Here is a 16,544-nt window from a genome sequence, read left to right on the forward strand (position 1 = left end):
GGGTTTCACTGTATTGGCCAGGCTGGTCTCGAACTCCTGACCTCAGGTGATCTAACCACCTCGGCCTCCCAAAGTGTAATTGTAAACCCAAATTACAGGTGTGAGCCACCACGCCCATCCTAGATGATAAAATTTCTTTGGAACTAAGAAGTTTGTATTGATGAACAAAAATCAGCCTATACTAGTGCACAATAATGTTCAATATAACTGACTCACTTATATCTGTATTTGTTACCCTGATCTGGTTTCTATCTCCATGAGGATATTTCTTTAGTGAAATTGTTTTATACTTATTGGTCCTTATTACATTAAATTGTAGAATATCCAAATTATCGTTTTTTGATGCTGATTGGTGATACACAGATCTTGTGAATTCCTATAAAGATAGTTGGAACTATCCAATATAAGATTTTGTAATAGAATTTGACAGTACAATTCAGGACAATTGTATCTTTTAAAATTATGTTAATTCCTTCTGTGGTGCTTAGGAAATTTATCATTGGTTCATTTTAGAAAATGTTATATGTCAGTATGCAGAGATGTATTTGCAAATTACCAAGTTACTTCTATTCAGCTGTTCAAAATATTTGCAATTGCTTTAACTATTGTGTTTTAGTGTGATATGACATACGTAAATATACAAAGCTTTTCTCACATGTACTTCTTTGCTCTCCATAGATAGAAGGATGTGGTTAAAAATGAAGAGTAGTTTGACCATAGCATCTCTATAATAATCTTCTCTTACAGTATATTGACATTCTTGATTTTTAGCAGGGCCATAACTACAAAGGGATACTTTATGTGCATATATTTGACATTTGGAACATGATTAATGTTTTTGAAAGCTTAGTACCTAGCAATGATGAACATTTTAGATACCATGCCTGTTGACACTGATAGTCTTAAATGAATGCTTTTCTCATTTCATTAAGATATTTGTTTTTTAAATTTACACATTGTATGTATTTATGAGGTACAATTTGACATTTCAATACATTTCTATGTTGTATAATGATCAGATCAAGGTAGTTAGTATATCCGTCGCTGCATGCATTTATCTTTTCTTTGTGGTGAGACCATTCAAAAGCCTCTCTTCTAGCTATTTTGTAATATACAGTACCTTAATGCTAACTATAGTCACCATACTGTGCAACAGAATACCAGAACCTATTTCCCACTATCTTGATTGTAACTTTGTACCCATTGACCTACCTTTCCCCATCCTCCCCTACCCCCAGAGTACTTAGGTAGTACTTACAGTTCCCCTTCCCAGTCTCCAGTAACCACTGGTCTGTTCTGTACTTCTATGATATTAACTTTTTTTTTTTTTAAGATTCCACACAAGTGAGATATGCTGTATTTGTCTTCACTGTCTAGTTTATTTCACTTAACATGTTGTCCTCCATGTTCATCCATCTTGTTGCAAATGACAGGATTTCCTTCTTATTTATGGCTGAAGAGTCATTAAGGTATTTATTTAGCCAGAAAAAGTACTAATTCACACTTTTTGTGTTATCCTTTTGTCCCCCAAACAATCAAGTGGATGGATGGTTATTTTTAATCTTGTATTTCCTTTAGAAGCTTTTAGAAGAGCTTTTAGAAGCTCTTAAGTAATCAGGTATTGGTAATTATTTAAACCATGTAAGTTGAGAACCAAACTGTCAGAATAAGGAAAATCTATTTAATTCTGGCGTTAATAATTAAATAATCTTTAGGTGGTGGCATACATATTTTTGTTTTTCTTTTCTTTTCTTTTCTTTTTGGAGATGGAGTCTCACTCTGTCACCCAGGCTGAAGTACAGTGGCACGATCTCAGCTCACTGCAACCTCCACCCCCCGAGTTCAAGCGATTCTCCTGCCTTAGCCTCCTGAGTAATTGGGATTACAGGCGCCTGCCACTGTGCCCAGTTAATGTTTTCGTATTGTTAATAGAGACAGGGTTTCTCCATCTTGGCCAGGCTGGTCTTGAACTCCTGACCTTGTGATCCATCCGCCTCGGCCACCCAAAGTGCTGGGGTTGCAGGCATGAGCCACTGCGCCTGGCAATATTTTTGTTTTTCAGAGTCAGGCCTATCTTGGTATCACTAGATAAATCAACACCAAAGGTAATGTACTGGTATATGTGTAGTGTTTTTTAAATATCATAATACATAGTGATTTGAAGAAAAAAATGCACTTAAGTACGAAATCCAAGTGTTATAATCACAAATAATACTTGTTTTGTTGGGCAGCTCTTCAGCATGCAGGAAGAAATCCATCCCAAAAGACCATTAATAAGTATTGGACTCCTCAAACTGCCAAACTGAATTTTGATGATTTTTGTATAATTTTAAGGAAGGAAAAACCTACTTCAAAAGCAGAACTACTAAAATCATTTAAGCAATTAGATGTAAATGATGATGGCTGTATTTTACACACTGACCTTTATAAATTTCTAACGAAGGTAAGATCAGTAAAACTGTTTTGTAATATGCATATTTTGTGAAAGAGCTTGGAATCTAGCTTTGACTACCAAAGTCTACATTAAAAATAACTATTTCATTGAGAGGTGAAATGAATTACTTACATGTTATTTACAAAGTACTTAGGGATCCTTCTGGATGAAAGGTTCTTTGTAAATAAAAGATAAAGTATAAAATTGAGCGTATGTTACCACCGCCTTGTGCTCCTATTTAATTCGTTCCTGTCCAGAACTCTTTGAAAATCAGTGATAGTTCCATATGTGATAAGTAAAAGGAAAACCAAGTATAAATGGGATTAGGAATCCATTCTCCTTTTTGGTACAATGTTAGAAAATATCATTCCCCTAAATTCAATAGCAGTTATAACTGACTCTATAGTATTCAGGTTTTAGTTACTATTTAGGAAACTGAAATTCAGCACACTTTCACAAAATTTAATAAAATTGTGAAATTTATATAGCCGCCTCATTCTTTCTTTATATATAATACTCATAATTTATAATGAAGCAATACCTTAAAACTATGGAAAAGATTAAAATGTGCTTCCACTATCCCTGTGAATAACAAAGTAGTAATCATGTTGCTTCAAAATAAATCTCGTTTTTTTTTTGTTTTTCAGAGAGGTGAGAAGATGACTCGAGAAGAAGTAAATGCCATAATAAATTTGACTGATGTAAATGCTGATGGCAAATTTGACTACATCAAGGTACATAAGCTCACATTGATGTAAATGTACATACTGTGTTGGAAAAGTGTTTTTATTTTTCCCCAGCTTTATTAAGGTATAATTGGCAAATAAAAATTGTATATATTTACAGTGTACATGTAATGTTTTAATATATGTATACATTGTGAAGCAATTAAATCAGTTAACATGTCAACTAATTAACATGTCAGAAAATTATTTTTAAAGGGATGCATCTTTTTAATATTGGCAATGACATCCTTAAATATTGTGCATGAAATTTAATTTTTCCAGTCCCACAATTGCAATCTGATGACTACATTAAAAATAATATAACCAAGTTAAAAAACATGTGTGCTCACACACACAGACAGATACACACATAAACATAGAGACTCTACTCAGAAATGTACCTTTTCTGGGGTAGAAGAATCATAAAAATTATTTTGAACAAATGCAAGTCTACACGTCTTATAAAAAAAGTAATAATAAATCACCTCTCCTTGTGTAACATTTTATTTTCACTCAGAGTATGACCTCCTCATTGAATCACGGCTACATTTCACTAGGTCACTTGAGGCTGGTCAATCTGATTCAAAAAAATAAAATGTGTAACCATCAATGGGAAATATATTCCATCTATCAGTCTATTCCTTGCCTACTAATGTGCATTTGCTTTCTCCTCTTCCCCAATGTATGATTGAATAGTTTTACCCACTGGACTTTTTTTTTTTCCTGTAGTTTTGTAAATTATATATGACAGCCAATGAGCAATGTCTCAAGACTACACTAGAAAAACTAGAGGTTGATAGTAAAATGAGGCGTCACCAGTTTGGAAACCACATCGAAGGGTCCCCTGAAAGGGACCCATCACCAGTACCAAAACCATCACCTAAAATCATAAGAAAAACCGATCAGGAAACATTCTCAAACAAAGGTATTTACTTTTAACACTAAGAACTTCTTGATCAGAAATGAAGAGTCATATTCAGATAAATTTTTCCTTCCATTTCAGCTTCTCAGTGATAAAACAAATGAGAATCTAACTTTTGTTAGCTATCATTTCTAGACTCTCTTAGCTGTAAAAATCTATTGAAGTAAAATTTTATTATGGAACTTGACTTAGCTATGCTCATTATATTTTATTAAAACTAAAATTTCAGACTGAAAGGTGACATATTCAAATAAGAATTCTTATTAGTAGCCTATAAATTAAGGACCATTAAAGCCTGATAAATATAAAACTTCTGACTTTATTTCAATGGGGAGAACAAAGAGAGTCAAAGTAATACAATAGATCTTTTATACTGCATTGTGTTTGGAAAAAAACTCCTATTGACAACTTTTCATAATGTGAGACCAAATAATCATTACTTGTTGCAGGTGACACCAGGAGTTCTTTACTGTCAGCAACCAGGAAGTTCAAAACATCTGTTTCCTTCACAATTACCATGGGGGCTAATGGTAACCGAAACTCAAAGTTAACGGAGCCAAATTTAATAAAGGTATAGTATTTTAAGTTAACAGAGATGACTTTTTCTGAAAAAAATTTGACATTAAGTTTATTAATAACTATGCAGTGTCTACAGGGAACCAGTAAAGTTTATGAAGTAATTCAAGGTTTTTCTGTGGAATTTCTACCTATAAGCTAGTGTAATACTTTTAAATTAAAAATGATGAATATTATTATAAGCTCTTCAGTTTGAAAATGGTAACACTCAAGTTTTATAACTTGATGAGTAGATTATCAAGTTATATACTTTGGCAGGCAAATTTTTTGTTTTGTTTAACAAATATTTACCATAAGTGTTTCTTATAAATAAATCATTCATTCAATTTCAAGTCCTATGAGAGAATGACAACAAAGTCACTTTGCTAAGTCAATATTTGTAGAGTGTTAATATTGATCTTCTTTCTTTGTTTTCCCTTTCTAGACTCAACCTTTACTAGTTTTCCTTCAACAGAAAATAATAGCTACAGAAATATAAAACATTAACTGGAAACTGCTAGGATACATTAAAAATGTGCACCTAGAGACCTCTGTAAAAGGGGAAAAAATGGTTATGATCACATACTATAACTGCTGTTAGAAAACTGAACTGATTGTTCTCAAGAGCCACATTTTTGTTTCAAATAACAACTCTGTATTTGTTATTGAACTCTAAAGTCCCTTATATCTTTAAATTGCTAGACAGTGACATTTGTTCTATATTAAAATTTTAAAACATTATCTCCAGGGAATTTTGTTCAGACTGTTTAGGAATCTATACACCCTAAGCAATTTGGTGTGCATGTCCAACATGTTCATACACAATATTTAGTGTTCCAACAATATTATTTTCCACCAGTGGAAACTTTTTGTATTTTGCAACTAAATTAATTATTAATAAAATTAACTTAGTTACATAATTATGGTTTACCTGATTCAGAAGCACAAATAAATGTAATTTTAGGCACTCTAAAGAGAGATATAAATTAATATTAATGTGGATTATGTTAAGTTATAGTAAGACTTTGTCTCTGTGTCATTAGTTGGGCTCATACCAATATAATTTTAAAAATTTAGTTCAATTCAACAAATATTCACTAAGCATGTAATGTGTGCCAGTTATTTTGCTTAGTGTAAAATATGAGCTTGAATTTAAAAATATAAATTTTCATTTGACCATTAAGAGTATACCAAGATAGTGTAGCATAGTATTTATTCATTCATTTATTCAACAAATATTTATTGAATGACTACTCTGTGCCAGTGTTCTAGATGTTGATGAGATTAGTGATCTAGAGTTTTGGATAGAGATCTACCTCGGCTTGAATCTTAGCTTTATCACTTCATAACTGACCTTGGGCGAATTAGTCAGCAGCCCTTCAGAGTTTCAGTTTTCTTATCCATAAATAGGGAATAATTATATTTAGTGTGCTTTGGAAAGATTTAAATCATATGTAAACATATGTAAAGCATTTAGCACAATGCCAAGGACATTAATAAATAATAGTGTTAATGTTAATACTATTTATTTTAAAGAACATTAATAAATATTATAGAACTAAGAAATAACTGGGTGCTTGTATGGGAATTACATGATGAAAGTATAGTTTAAGAAAAGTTCATCTACTGTTGTATTATGTATAGAGACGTCAGAGACACCATCTAAGAGGCTGATAGAGTTTTCCAAATATAAAGTGATGATAACTTGGCCTAGGATAGTACCTAAATGTAATAAGGATGGGGCAGGTGTAATAGAAAAATGCCAAAATTAGTCTGTAAGTCATAATGATTATTTAACAAAGAGACTACTTAAGTTTTGTATCAAAGTCAAGAACAGGGAATGGTGTGGATGATAATTGGGAGTGAGGTAAAAGGTACTAAGATAATTTAATGATTAAAAGAAAAGGGCATACTGTCAACTTTTTAATTCTGCAAGTTTCATATAAAATATAATGCCTTTTGGAAATAATTGATAGCTGTGTATATCTTACCTTTTAATATCCTGTTTCTGATCTTGTATTGCCCACTGTTGCTTACTATCTGCTATTTCTTAGATGAGCTGAAATTATTATTTTTTAAAGTAAGTGACCCTTTTGTTTCTCAGCAGCATTCAGTTCTTTGTTTACATTTTTCTTTTCTTTTCTTTGTTTATTTATGCATTTTCTTAAGACAGAGTTTCATTTTGTCACCCAGGCTGGAATGCAGGCGGGATCTTGGCTCACTGCAACCTCCGCCTCCCAGGTTCGAGTGATTCTCCTCCCTCAGCCACCCAAGTAACTGGGATTACAGGTGCATGCCACCATGCCTGGCTAATTTTTGTGTTTTTAGTAGAGACAAGGTTTCACCATGTTGGCCAGACTGGTCTCGAGCTCCTGACCTCAAGTGATCTGCTGCCTTGGCCCCCGAAAGTGCTGGGATTACAGATGTGAGCCACCACACCTGGCCACATTTTTCTTTAATTCTTGTTTCCTCTTGGGGGGTTTTCTGGTAAAAACAGAGAACCTGCTAGACAAATTCTAAAAGAACTGTAATACTTGAAGTTTTCTTTTTTTTATTTCACAAATCTCATATATTCCTGAGGTTTTATAACCATTCTGAAAAGTACTTGGTTGTGAATATACAGAATAAATTACTGAAAGGATTGTTAAATTAATTTTCCAGACACTTTACATTTATTTTAAACAAGTTTAGGTATCTCAACTTCATGTGGAACAGAAAAGTATGGAATTGGGACAGAGAAGGAGGGACTTTTCAGAAATTAGAAAATTGTGATAGGTAAGAGTAAGCCATGTTTTAAACCATAAATCCACACAATTGGTAAAGGACTTGAATTACAAAAGGAAAATAAGATCCTTACAGGTACTATACATATATTACTTTCTATTGGCCATACTTAGTTACTATATTACTATTCTTTTTAAAATTCTGAATTCTATCCATTTATTTAGATTCTGTGATGATCAAGGAATGTCAGGAATTTTCCTTTCAGAGAGGAAAAGCTTCACTTTCCTTGCTAAGACCAGTCATGTCTAGAATTAGAGTAAACCCCAAACTATCAGTTGTAAACTCCAGAGATGCAATACTTCCTATATTCAGATTCTTAGAGTGTGCCTACATTTATATTTTATACATGTATATTGTACAACATATGCACACACATCACACACATATGTTGTACAACCTGTATATTATAATGTCAAAACATATAGCATCTATATTATATACCATTTATATGTTATATGTATGTCTATATATGGCAATACAAATATAAACATTTTAAATTCCAAACGGTTCATTATCTGTTAATTTTTGTGAAAGCTCCATACAATAATTTTCTTATAAGTTTCTCACATTTTCAAAATGTTGATCAATTCAACCTGTCAGTTAGATTTCAGGCCACATCAATTTTACCCTTCATAAATTATCTATTTAAGTTTTTATTTTTTAAGTGTGTATAGTTTACAATTATTTAATAACAAAAAATGCAACAACCAGTTACCTTCCTGTCTTATCATACCCGAAAGCAAATAGCCTCCTAATAAGTATGTGACATAGGAAATCTTTATAAAAAACAATAGTGATGATAATGATAGTGATGAGTTCCTCCTCTGACTAAATCTATGGCAGATCTACTGCTTAATAATTCTTTCTCACTGAAAAATTTAATAATACAGAATTTGTATGTTAAATCATTTTCATTCACTACAGTGTTCCAAGAAAAATGTAACTATACTGATATATTTGCTTTGATAACTAGAATTTTTGGCTTTAGTATTTGGTTTTGTACTTTTAAGCGTTTCCTCATACATTATGAATGAAAATAAGTAAAATTTGTAGATGACAAATAAACGAAATAATAGTTCAGTTTGCACTTATATGAATGTACTCAAATTGGTAGAATACAGCACCACCTCATGCCCTATACAAGAATTACAAGCTATTATTTTATTTCTGCTTTATAATGTCAAAAAATTATATCATACATGGAATTTCTTACTCTCATTCTAAAATTATTTTCAAAACTCAACCTTCTTTCATTTTTCTCCTAATACTCAAACTGTCAGCTTAATCTATAATCCTTTCAAATTGATTTATTTGCATGAGCCAGCCAATTTGTCAGTAATTTTTTCTTTTAGTTCATAACATTTTAGTCTAGGTCCTAGAGAAAAACTTTTGTATGATTGAAAGTCTATTTGTTTGAAAGACATTTTTTTCTTTTTTCTTTTTTTTTTTTTTGAGGCAGAGTCTGTTGCCCAGACTGGAGTGCAGTGGCACCATCTCGGCTCACTGCAACCTCCGCCTCCCAGGTTCAAGCGATTCTCCTGCCTCAGCCTCCCAAGTAGTGGGGACTACAGGTGTGCACCACGATGCCTGGCTAATTTTTGTAGTTTTAGTAGAGACAGAGTTTCACCATATTGGCCAACTGATCTCGAACTCTGGCCAACTGGTCTCGAACTCTTGACCTCGTGATCTGCCCACCTTGGCCTCCCAAAGTGCTGGGATTATAGGCATGAACCACCGCACCCAGCCTTGAAATGAAATTTTAAGTTGAATAAGCATTGTATGTTTAATAACTCTGACAGAAAAAAGTTGAATGTTTCCTGTTGAACAGTAGGAGCTATAAGTTCTCCTAGTGGAGTTATTTTGAATTCAAATTGATCTGTTTATTACACTGAAGTTTGGTTGATATAAATAATGTGATATTTGTCTTTAATAACTGTTGTTCTACCATTTTCCAGCTTTATTAATCCATATTTAATGTTATACTATGTAGTTTGTCTGCCTTTCCAAAGAAACTCACAAATTATCTTCTATTATAGCATTATTTTCTAGACATGGAACTTAGGAAAGACTTAGAATAAAAATGTTTAACTTGTTCCCCTGTTAAATTTTATAAAGCCATGTCCTGTTAATCTGTGGCACTGCCCCAGAGGTAGCATCAGCACATCGAAAAATTCTTCCATCTTTGAGTTTCCTAAGTGGCACAAATGGTGTTTACTACCAGTGTACCAGGTAAAGTACATTATTTTTAAAAGCTTAATTTAACCATTTTTTTAAAGCTGGGGGTAGGGCTGCTGTGCTGATGATTACAATACAAATTTAAGAAATTTTCCTGCTACTAAATGCTACATTTTTAAAGTAAGAAAACCAAATAATTAAGTTTGTCTTAATACTTAAATGTGTAGAATCCTGAATGATAATGCCTTACCATACTTTATTGTAGTAGTATCATATTCACAGTTTCTTTTAAAAACTGGCTTTAAAAATCACTGCAGATATTTAAATGTGAAATAGAACAGAACTTAGAATATAACTTACACACTGGAGAGAAAGTAAGGAGACCTATGTTTTGGTTCTAGTTCTGCAGTCAACTGAGAACTATAGCTTTACACATATATCACTTTATTTTTCAGACTTTATCAAAAGAGAAGTCTGGACTAGATTGCTTTTTAGATTTCTTCTACCTTTAAGAGTTTGTAATTCTAAAGTATTATCCTTTACCTTTCCAAATAGGTAAATATAAAAAATATAAAGTATATTAGATGAAATTCCATCTGATGCTATAATCAAAACTGATTGAAAACATTTAAATGTTTTCTATTTAATGTCAGAATCATAATTCAAACTGTCTCAACATGTAAATTGTCTAAATACTGTATAGCATTTCTTTCATTTCTATTCTTTAGCAGTCATCACCATCCAAGGTCATGTTGATTATTTTAAGGACAATTGAGTCTGAGGTAATGCCAGCATCTGTTGTTAGTCCATATATATGCCCATCCAAGAGATTTACAGGGAAGCTAAATGAAAGCCTGTGTATCATTACTCATCGTTAATAGTTGAACTTGGGCCAGGTGCAGTGGTTCAAGCCTGTAATCCCAGCACTTTGGGAGGTCGAGGTGGGCGGATCACTTGAGGTCAGGAGTTCGAGACCAGCCTGGCCAACATAGTGAAACCTCGTCTCTACTAAAAATACAAAAAATTAGCTGGGCGTGGTGGCAGGCCCCTGTAATCCCAGCTACTCGGGAGGCTGAGGCAGGAGAATTGCTTAAACCTGGGAAGTGGAGGTGGCAGTGGGCCGAGATGGTACCACTGCACTCCAGCCTGGGTTACAGAGTGAGACCATCTCAAAAAAAAAAAAAGTTGAACTTCAACTTCTGCTTCTGCCACAAGCCCAAGTTTGAACCTCATTGTATCACAGATAATAAAAAATTTGAATTTGGTACCCTGAGTAGATTTTCTTTTAGAAACATAGTCTAAATGCAGAGTCCAAAAGTCTTGGACGCTAGACCTAATATTACTACAAACTCCTTATAAAACTCTGAACCCATATAACCTCTGGCTACCCAATTTTTCTGTTTATTAAAATGACTAATTCATATCTACCCCATACTGCCTCATAGGGATGTTGTTGAAATATCATATATAATGACTTGTTTCTGTCATGGGCAATATACTTAACAAGATAAATTTCAGTAAGTTAAGGTCACATCTTAATTTCTTAGAATTAAAAATACACATATCTTGTATACCCCAAAGGTGTGACAGTGCAGCTGATTAGTGACTGACTGAAAGCTTGAGTATAGTTCAGCTTATAATGATAAAATCTTAAAATGCAGTTGAAAAGGAAATTTCCAAAGAAAAGATAAAATAGAAAACTTGTATAAATTGAGAAATAACCAAAACGAAAATAGAAGGAATAGAGAAAATACATTCATTAACACTCACAGAGTGGTTAATATCTAAAATAGTCAAAATAATTTATTAAAATATGTCAGAAAAATGCTAAGTCTGCAATAGAGTTATGAGAATAGGTGAATGGGTAATTTATACAAAAGAAAACAAAAATAATGAACACATGAGGGAAATGTTCAACCTTGGTATTAACAATCAGATAAATTGAAATTAATGCAAAAGTTATTACAATACCATTTTTACTATCAAATACTCGAGACATATACAAATATATGGAATACCATAATGAATGCTTTATGTACTCACACCTTGCTTATGAAGTCATCCCACATCACCCAATTTTTTTCACAATAAAACAATACCAAATAATGGTAAAATTATTACATTATATACCATTGGTGGTATTGTAAAATTGGCAGTACTGTTTTATAAAGCAGTATGGGAACACATGTCAATAGCCTTAAAAATATACATACTTTTTTGCCTGAAAGTTCTTCTCAAGGAAATTATTCATCAGAAGAAAAACATTTAGACAAAAAAGTATTCTATTAATATTGTGATAAGAAATTAGAAATGACCTAAATGTCTAGCACTTTAGAAATAGTTAACTAAGTAATGGTATACCAACTCAATGTTTGTTTGTTTTTTTTTTGAAACGGAGTTTTGCCCTATTACCCAGGCTGGATTGCAGTGGCATGATCTCAACTCACTGCAACCTCCGCCTCCCAGTTTCAAGCAATTTTCCTGCCCCAGCCTCCTGAGGCTGGGATTACAGGTGCCCATCACCACACCCGGCTAATTTTTGTATTTTTAGTAGAGATGGGGTTTCACCATGTTGGCCAGGCTGGTCTCGAACTCCTGACCTCAGGTAATCCACCCACCTTGGCCTCCCAAAGTGCTGGGATTCCAGGGGTGAGCCACCATGACCGGCCCCACCTCTATTTTTAATCATAGAACCATTTAAATTGAAATTTTGAATATTGCATAGCAAAATGGTTTTCTTGTGGTAAAATACACAAAACATAAAATGTACCATTTTACTCATTTTTAAGTATACAGTTCTGTGTCACTAAGTACATTCACACTGTTGTACAACCATCACTACCACCACCATACATCTCCAGAACTTTTTCATCTGGAACTCTATTCATTAAACAACAACTCCCCATTTCCCCCTCCCCACAGCCCCTGGCAACCACCATTTTCCTTTCTGTCTCTGAATTTGACCACTCTAGGTACCTCATATAAGTGGAATCATACAATATTTGTTCTTTTGTGTCTGGCTTATTTCACTTAGCATAATTTCTTCAAGACTCATTCATGTATAGCATGTGCCAGAATTTTATTCCTTTTTAAGACTGAATAATATTCCCTTGTATGTATTTACCACATTTTGTTTATCTATTTTTCTGTCAATTGGCATTTGGGTTGTTTCTACCTTTTGGCTATTGTGAGCAGTAATGCTGTGAACATTGGCATACATATCTGTTTGAGTCCCTGCTTTTAATTCTTTTGGGTCTATACCCAGAAGTTGGAATTGCTAGATCATATAGAATTATAGGTTTGCTTTTTTGAGAAATTGCCATATTGTTCACAATGGCTTCACCATTTTATGCATTTTATGTTCCTATCAACAATGCACAAGGGTTCCAATTTCTCCACATACTCACCAACACTTGTCATTTTCTGTTTTTTTGATAATAGGTATCCCAATGGGTATGAGGTGGTATCTCATTGAAGTTATGATTTGTCTTTCCTTAATGATTAGTGATGTTGAGCATCTCTTCATTTGCTTATTGGCCTTCTAAATATCTTCTTTAGAGAGTTGATCATTTGATGATTCCTTTGCCCATTTAAAAAATCGGTGGTTTGTTTTGTTGTTGTTGAATTGTAGGAGTTCTTTATATGCTCTAGATATTAGTCCCTTTTTGGATATGTGATTTGCAAATAATTTTTCTCATTTCATGAATTGCCTTTTCATTCTGTTGGTAGTGTCCTTTGATGCACAAAAGTTTTTAATTTTGATGAATTCCAATTTGATTGTTGCTTGTGCTTTTGTTGTCATATCCAAGAAACCATTGCCAGATCCAGCGTCAGCTTTCCCCGTATGTTTTCTTCTCAGAGTTTTATAATTTTAGCATGTTTAGGTCTTCAGTTTATTTTGAGTTAATTTTTATGTATTGCGTAAGATAAGAACCCAAATTTATTCTTTTGCAGATGGATATTCAGTTTCCTCAGCCTCATTTGTTGAAAAGACTGTCCTTGCCTTCATTGAATGATCTTGGCACCGTTGTTGAAAATCATTTGACCATATATGCAAGGATTTATTTCTGGGCTAACCATTCTATTCTACTGTTCTATATGTCTGTTTTCATGCTAGTACCACACCATTTTGATTACTGTATCTTTGTAGTAAGTTTTGAAATTAGAAAGTATGAGTCCTCTAGCTTTATTGTTTTTCAACAGCAAAATATTTTGGATATGAAATTAAATTTTAAAAGCAGAACATAAAGCGGTGTTTATTAAAATGTAAAAAATAGGTTTCTGCGTAAGGTCTGTATTAGAAAGGCTTACATGAAAATCTAAGTAGGGCGTTAGAATTATAGAGATTTTTAAATTTTTAAATGTGTTATTTTAAATGTATCAAAATATAAAATATGAAAATAATTACGACATAAAATAGAAAAATGAGATGTAAGTATGTTAGGATAATTTAGCCTTCTTTTAAAAATGTGAGCATGAACATGAAACCAATCTCAATGTAAATTATTTTTGCCTTTGCAGTGCCATAACAAATCTTTCTATAATGAATTAGAAAACATTTATGATGTTATTGTTATAGAGCTAGCATATACCTTTTCAGTAGTTATCAATATTATTAAAGCCTTGAACTGATTATCTAAATATTCTTACTTACATTTCAGGCAGGCAAGCCTACTAATAATAAAGTGAAAAGCATTTTTGCACATAGCTATGGTAATGACACAATTTCTTGTAACTTCAGTAAAGAATCTTCTACTTTGTGTCCAAGCATTTTAAAGTTTTATTCTTTTCTTTTTTGAGACAGAGTCTTGCTCTGTCTCTCAGGCTGGATGGAGTGTAGTGGCACGATCTCGGCTCACTGCAAGCTCAATCTCCCGGGTTCAAGTGATTCTCCTGCCTCAGCTTCAGTGTAGCTGGGATTACAGGTGTGCACCACCACGCCTGACTATTTTTGTATTTTTAGTAGAAACAGGGTTTCGCCAATGTTAGCCAGTCTGGTCTTGAACTTCTGACCTCCAGTGATCCACCCGCCTCGGCCTCCCAAAGTGTTGGGGTTACAGGTGTGAGCCACTGTGGCTGGCCAGGTTTTACTCATTTCTAGTTATGAGATCCCATATATTAATTCAGACAAGAAGGAATTTGGCTTGACCAAGAAATGGTAAAGCCAATATAGAAAAGTCTTTCTCAAAAGTGATACTTTATATTCATCAGCATTGTTCTGTTGTGAACCTTTTTTTTTGAGACAGAGTCTCCCTCTGTCATCCAGGCTGTAGTGCAGTGGCATGATCTCTGCTCACTGCAACCTCTGCCTCCTGGATTCAAGCAATTCTCCTGCCTCAGCCTCCTGAGTAGCTGGGACTACAGGCGTGTGCCACTATGCCCAGCTAATTTTTGTATTTTAGTAAAGACAGGGTTTCACCATGTTGGCCAGGCTGGTCTTGAACTCCTGACCTCATGATCTGCCTGCCTCGGCCTCCCAAAGTGCTGAGATTACAGGTGTGAGCCACTGCACCCGGCCAGCTGTGAAACTTTTATTCAGCATGCTTCTAGTTATCTACACTTGAAACAATTATTTTGCTTTTACATTTAAAGTCATTTTTTCTTTCAATATATTTATTTTAGCAATCCTTAATTCTTCCTTCTTAACATGCTCCTAGCACTAATCTCTATTACAGCAACATATTTATTTATTACTTTTCTTCAATACTTCATTTTTCTTTTTCTTTTTTTTTTATTTTTGAAACAGAGTCTTGTCCTGTTGTCCATGCTGGAGTGCAATGGCATGATCTCAGCTCACTGCAACCTCTGCCTCCCCAGTTCAAGTGATTCTCCTGCCTCAGCCTCCTGAGTAGCTGGAATTACATGCACCCAGCATCATGCCCAACTAAATTTTGTATTTTTAGTAGAGACAGCGTTTCTCCCCATGTTGGCCAGGCTGGTCTTGAACTCCTGACCTCATGATCTGCCCACCTCAGCCTCCCAAAGTGCTGGGATTACAGATGTGAGCCACTGCACCCAGCCAATTTTATTTTTCTTGCCCTTCTTTACCTTATGTCTTTTCCTAACTTTTCATTATTGAAATGCTATCTATTCTTCATAATATAGTTCATCAGTTGCACACTCAGTTTACATCAGTCTCCCCACCCCAATCAGTTAGACAGTAAATATTTGTTGGGCCAATGTGTTAGGCACTATTTTAGTAACTTGAATAATAGTAAATTCTTTTGCATGTATAGTTATCTCTTTGTGTTAACCATATATTGCTGCCAATTATAATTGGATTTTTTTGAGACGGAGTTTCGCTTTTGTTGCCCAAGCTGGAGTACAATGGCGCAATCTCGGCTCACTGCAACCTCTGCCTCCCAGGTTCACGTGATTCTCCTGCCTCAGCCTCCTGAGTAGCTGGGGTTACAGGCATGTGCCACCACGGCTGGCTAATTTTGTATTTTTAGTAGAGACGGGGTTTCTCCATGTTGTTCAGTCTGGTCTTGACCTCCTGACCTCAGGCGATCCGCCCACCTTGGCCTCCCAAAGTGCTGAGATTACAGGCGTGAACCACCGTGCCCTGCCTATAATTGGATTTTGTTATGTTTGTTTTTTACCTCCTAACTATGTTGCACATTCCTGGAGAGCAATGATTATATTTGACATTTCTTTTATATCCCCCTGCGTTTTCTCCTCATTACTATGCATACTGGAAACATTTAATAAATATTGTTTGAAATAATTTTTTCCTTCATTTCAGGACTGGCAATACATGCAATCAAAAGGTTGCTTTTTCATAGAAGAAGATGGTGAAATCATTAGTCATCAGTACAGGATGCAAATAGCTCAGAGGTCCATGGTTTATCTAACAATTAAGCCATTAAATCTGAGTCAAGTTGAAGGCAAGTTTAAATTTTTTGTATATTTTTTAAATGTCAAGTTGTACCCTCTTTGAAAGTACTTA

The 16,544-nt window shown here is 34.1% G+C and overlaps 1 protein-coding gene across 3 annotated transcripts in view; it reads left to right on the forward strand.

The window, feature by feature from the left end:
• The window catches only part of EFCAB7 (EF-hand calcium binding domain 7), a 59,248-nt gene that overhangs the window by 6,758 nt on the left and 35,946 nt on the right, over positions 1-16,544 (forward strand). For all 3 annotated transcript variants that reach the window (XM_011988941.1, XM_011988940.1, XM_011988939.1), the window contains exons 3-7: positions 2,232-2,443; positions 3,082-3,168; positions 3,889-4,084; positions 4,531-4,652; positions 16,341-16,482. In XM_011988941.1, the coding sequence (XP_011844331.1) occupies positions 2,232-2,443; positions 3,082-3,168; positions 3,889-4,084; positions 4,531-4,652; positions 16,341-16,482 (759 nt within the window). The remainder of the gene's footprint in view (positions 1-2,231; positions 2,444-3,081; positions 3,169-3,888; positions 4,085-4,530; positions 4,653-16,340; positions 16,483-16,544) is intronic.

This window comes from Mandrillus leucophaeus, unplaced genomic scaffold (assembly GCF_000951045.1).
Source record: "Mandrillus leucophaeus isolate KB7577 unplaced genomic scaffold, Mleu.le_1.0 Scaffold341, whole genome shotgun sequence".
In the NCBI taxonomy this organism is placed as follows: domain Eukaryota; kingdom Metazoa; phylum Chordata; class Mammalia; order Primates; family Cercopithecidae; genus Mandrillus; species Mandrillus leucophaeus.